Below are 5,376 nucleotides of genomic sequence, written 5' to 3'. Positions count from 1 at the left end.
CCTCATCCCTTATGGAGAGAACCTTGCATTCAACCTCCTCCACCATGGAGAAAACCTTGGCTCCGCCTTCCTCTCTTGGGAAGATAACCTTGCGTCCAACCTCCTCCATCTTCCTCCCTTGGAGAGATAACCTTGTGTTCAACCTTCTACACCATAGAGAAAACCTCGGCTCTGCCCTCCTTCTTTGTGGAGAGAACATATTCACGTTTTTTTGTTATCTCAAAATGGCTTGCTCCAACAACCAATGAAAGTAAAAACTTTTTTTCGAACGTCACAAAATCTTTCGATAATAACTAATGCTATATTTCCCAATGTATTTGTGTAAATGTCTTTGACACACCACGATGTAGCCTCTGTCTCTGTAACGCTCCAACCGCCACCATGTTTAGTGAGCCCATGTCCACTCTCAGTCTATAGGCTCACCTTCCTAAGTGGGCCCTACATCTATTCCCGGTCCGTGGACCCACCCATATTTGATGGCCGGTTTGTTACGTCTGGAAAGCTTTAAAAACTTGTTTACCGACCTTACAAATCAACAAATGATTTTTTCTGTGTTTTGTCCTCACTCGCACAGTTCCGACAATCATTTCTAGGAAAGTCACCCATCATGAAGTTCTCTCAGGACCCTTGACCGAAAAAATAATTTCATTTTGGTGACATATATGGCAAAATCAATTCTTTTAAACATTTTTGCAAACCAGGGTATCACAGTCTATGAGCTCCCGTAGATCTATCAACTACGATTTATGTTTTTCCAATCTATATATCTATATTTGTTGTAAGTTTGTGTTAGATTAGCCTATTTATTCATCCATTAGGTTGATGAGGTTCTACTCATTATCTCCCTTTGAGATTGAATGAATAATGGTAACAATTATGTTTACAAAAAAAAAGAAGGGTTTATGACCAACCAATAATTATAAGCACGGTAGTATATGAATCACAAATAATTTAAATATGAAAATATAAATTAAATAAAACAATCTAAAAATCGTTCAATAAATTTTAAAATACAGTATTAGGAAAAGAATACGCATATATTAATATTTTTTTGTCAACATATTAATCTTACCTATTCTCAACTGAAAAAGAAGAAAGCATGAAAAAATTTTGGATTTAAAAAATAAGGAAAATTTACCTCCCCATTTAAAAAATGTTCTCAATTAAACAAAATTGAAAGTAGTGTTTTTAAATAAATTATTTAAATATGAGACTATCTACAGTAAAACCTCTATAAATTAATAAGGTCGGGACCATGAAATTTTATTAATTTATAGAGGTTTTAATTTATCAATAAATTAATAATTATTAATTTATGAAGAGATTTTATTATTTTCATAATTTTGAAAATTTTATATTACAAAATAAGATACTTTTGTTATCATTCATATTTTTCAAGATTTTTTAAATTTATAATCTTAGTTATCGTAATAGGATGAATATCAACTGTTTACTAGATTATCGCATCTATGAATATTCACAATTTTTGGATGCGATTTGAAAAGATAACAGTAAAAAAGATTAGAGATAAGCTCTAACAAGAATTGCAAATTCAATAATATGCAAACAATAATAGAGTCATATTTCACTAGATTTTCTTAGATAGGGAAACAACAATATAATCATATCTCACTTGATTTTCTTAGATATATATGTACATATATATATATATATTTAGTTTATTTGATTGTTAATTTATGATATTGATGGGACCATATTTTTACATAGTATTTCCAAAAAAATTATTATTTTATTATTTTATCGAAATATGTCATTTTTTACACTGGCCCAACTCGGGACCGAAAGAATTTATTAATTTATAGCGAGTATTAATTTAAAGAGTATTAATTTAAAGAGTATTAATTTAAAGAGTATTAATTTATAAAGGTTCTACTGTATGTTTATACAAGTGAGCATTTACAAAATTTAGAATTAATAATTAACTGTATATTTTCCTTAATCTCTTTTCCTATTTTTTGTAGAATTAATAACTTAAAATTAAAAATAAGTAAATAATATTATAATTTCGAATTTAATAATATATATTAATATATATATATATAATCTTTTTATAATTATATTTTTTATAAGTTCTGTAATTTTTGATATTTATCTATTTACATTATTAATAATTTTTTAAACAAAACATATTTTTTTTGCTGTAATCCAATTCTTCCTATTAAATATTAACTTTTACACATGTCAAAATCTTAGGTTATAATTATTTTTAAAAAAATTATATTTTTTATAAATTCTGTAATTTTTGATATTTATCTATTTACATTCTTAATAATTTTTTAAACAAAATATTTTATTTTTGCTGAAATCAAATTCCTCCTATTAAATATTAACTTTTACACATGTCAAAATCTTAGATTATTATTTTTTTTAAAATTATATTTTTTTATAAATTCTGTAAATTTTGATATTTATCTATTTACATTATTAATAATTTTTAATAAATTCTGTAATTTTTGATATTTATCTATTTACATTATTAATAATTTTTTAAACAAAATATTTTATTTTTATTGTAATCAAATTTCTCCTATTAAATATTAACTTTTACACATGTCAAAATCTTAGATTGATAACTTGACACATATCTAAATCTTATTAATGGCTAACTTTCAAAACTCAACTTTATATAATAAGATTTTTTAAATACAAATTTTTTTATTTTGTTGTAATCAAATTCTTCTTATTAAATAGTAACTTTTACACATTTCAAAATCTGAAATTGATAATTTGACACATGTCAAAATCTTGTTAATGGCTAACTTTCAAAACCCAAGTTTATATAATAAGATATTATTAAATTAACCTAAGATTTTTTCTAAAATTAAAATTAAAATAATAATATTTTAAAGATAAATATAAATATTTTAAATTTAAAATATTGGTAAATATTATGTTTTTCTATATCATCTTCTTTCTTTTTTTGAAAATATGTTAAATTAGATTCAAAAAAAAGAGAAACGTTTTTACATCAAGTACAACAAGGGAAATAAATTTTGTTTGTTAACAACAATAGAGAGAACTAATAACGCGTTGCTAGCCAAATGCCCAATCCATCCATGTATCGAACGTCACCACCAAGTTGTAATGCAAGCAGCTGGTTTCGAATTTTTCTATCAATCTCTATATCATCTTCAATCTTTCATAATTTTAATATTTTTGGATAATTATTTTGACCATCGTTGATCTCGGTTAAATTCAGATATCTAAAAAGTTTGAAACCAAAATAAAAGAGTCACCTTTAGATTAACATACGAGAGAAATAATGGAATGCAGTTTGTGTTTTGTAGAAAATTTGATAAACGTCTGACAGCGTAATAACATTAATGTGTTAGCACTGAACATAATAAACATCTTCAACTTTTTTTTATTGATAAGAGATTTAATTGTAGACTCTTCAATGTGAAATAGAGTGATTGTAAGAAGATAATTGAGAGGCTTAAAGAGATATTTATCAGTTTATGATTCTGTACGTGAATTTCCTTTTTAAATTTCTAGTTATTTTGTTTTCTAATTACGCGATTTAGATCTATAATTTGCAAAATTACATATACCCACCCGATAATGTAATTTGATAGTCGCAACTCGCAACCCTCTACAACTTTTGAACTTCTGCCATAACAATTTTTTTCATGTATAGGCTGTCCCAAAAATAAAAGCTATTAAACCATAATTAATTGTATGTCGTATTTGTTGGTTCACCAAACAAAACCTTAGTTGTAAAAAAGTAACTATATTCAATTGTAAACATCCATCCAATTAAACTGCTTTTTTTTTCTTTTGCTTTTTTACCTAATCTCTTCCGATATAAATTTGAACAAATAATTTTCTTGGCAGCAAACTCAAGATAATTATCAAACCAAAAACAAAACCAGTCGTTAAAAAACCATGCACAAACATCGGTTTGATAATTATCAACTATAGTATAATTTTCTTTACGAGATTGTTAAAAAAAATTCACACTTTTTCTAGTAATTCTTTCGTTTGTAAAGTTTTATTTTAATTTATGAAATTTTAATTTGAACAAAAATATAATACAAAAAAACATTAAACGAGGTTTACGTAAAAGTCATGAAGTTTGTGAACATGTGTCATGGTTGTTTCTAGTTAAAAGTGACATATGCATCTTACTTGTGGTTGTGGAACAAGTAACTCTTAATAAGTTGCAACAACAATAACACTCTTCAAACCTACTTCTCATCAAACCTCAAACCCTAGTTCCTCTATAAATTACATACGAACTCCTTTATATTCTCTCCATCATCACTCATTCCACACTCAAATCTCTCTCTAGTGACAGCTCAAAACCCGGCCTGTTCCTCAAAATGGCTCACTGGCTATCATCCCTTGTCATTGCACTTACATTCACAAGCTTTTTCACTGGTCTCTCAGCCGGTCGCCATCTTCTTCAGTCAACACCAGCGATGCCGCCACCGGCTACAACAACGTTCCCACCATTTCCTCCTTCTTCTTCTCTTCCTCAGCCCACGGCGTTTCCACCACTACCGAGCTCACAGATACCTCCGTTGACTAACCCGGCACAACCCATTAATATGCCAAACTTCCCACAAATAAATATCCCTAATTTCCCAATTTCTGTCCCAAACAACTTCCCATTCAATCTTCCCACCAGCATTCCAACCATCCCATTCTTCACTCCACCACCTTCCAAATGAGAACATATATATGCTCTCTTTAGTACACATCACAATATTACCATCTTTCTATATCTTACACACTTTGTTAGCCGTGTTTGTAATGTTTCTAAAATATACGTCGATGTTGTCCTTGTGTTTTCTTGTTGTTTCTGTTTCTGCCATGATTTGGTTTCTTTTGTAATATTTACAATTTATTCTTAATATTATAATGACTACTTGCTTTGATTAATCTCCGCAACCAAAAAAGCAACTCATATCCATGAGACATTCAACTTGAGAGAGACTTGAATGATAAATTATAGACCTTAATAATTTCATGGACACCACCACCATCAATTTTAGAAGAAACTTGAATGATAAATTATAGACATGAAGCCCACTATAAGTAAGCCCAATAAATGTAATAATATATGGCCCATGAGAGCTTATCGATGTTTATTTGCTAACTCAAGAGTACTGTAGAGCTTTTTAATTTGTCGTCGAAGGGAAAGCCATCTAAAAGGTCAACAGTCAACTCTAGGCCACTCCGACAACCTAGGTGACACGTGTGAGTTCTGGTAAGAAGATCTTTTTTTTTTTTAAAACGGCTTTTACTTTGGCGGGAGAGGTACAAAAAAAGGTCATTAGTCAACTCTTTTTGCCCCAAATGTCTTCTTCGGGCCACACACAGTTTCATTAAATCGTGCTTTATTTGCTTAAT

The 5,376-nt window shown here is 28.6% G+C and overlaps 1 protein-coding gene across 1 annotated transcript; it reads left to right on the top strand.

Annotated features, from left to right (window-relative positions):
- LOC104713693 (extensin-like) lies at positions 4,284-4,905 on the top strand. The gene has a single exon (XM_010430870.2). The coding sequence runs from the start codon at positions 4,344-4,346 to the stop codon at positions 4,692-4,694; it is 351 nt and encodes a 116-aa protein (XP_010429172.1). The 5' UTR covers positions 4,284-4,343; the 3' UTR covers positions 4,695-4,905.

Source organism: Camelina sativa, chromosome 9 (genome assembly GCF_000633955.1).
Source record: "Camelina sativa cultivar DH55 chromosome 9, Cs, whole genome shotgun sequence".
NCBI lineage: Eukaryota > Viridiplantae > Streptophyta > Magnoliopsida > Brassicales > Brassicaceae > Camelina > Camelina sativa.
Note: the sequence above shows the minus strand (reverse complement) of the source record. Positions and strands in the feature narration are given on the sequence as shown.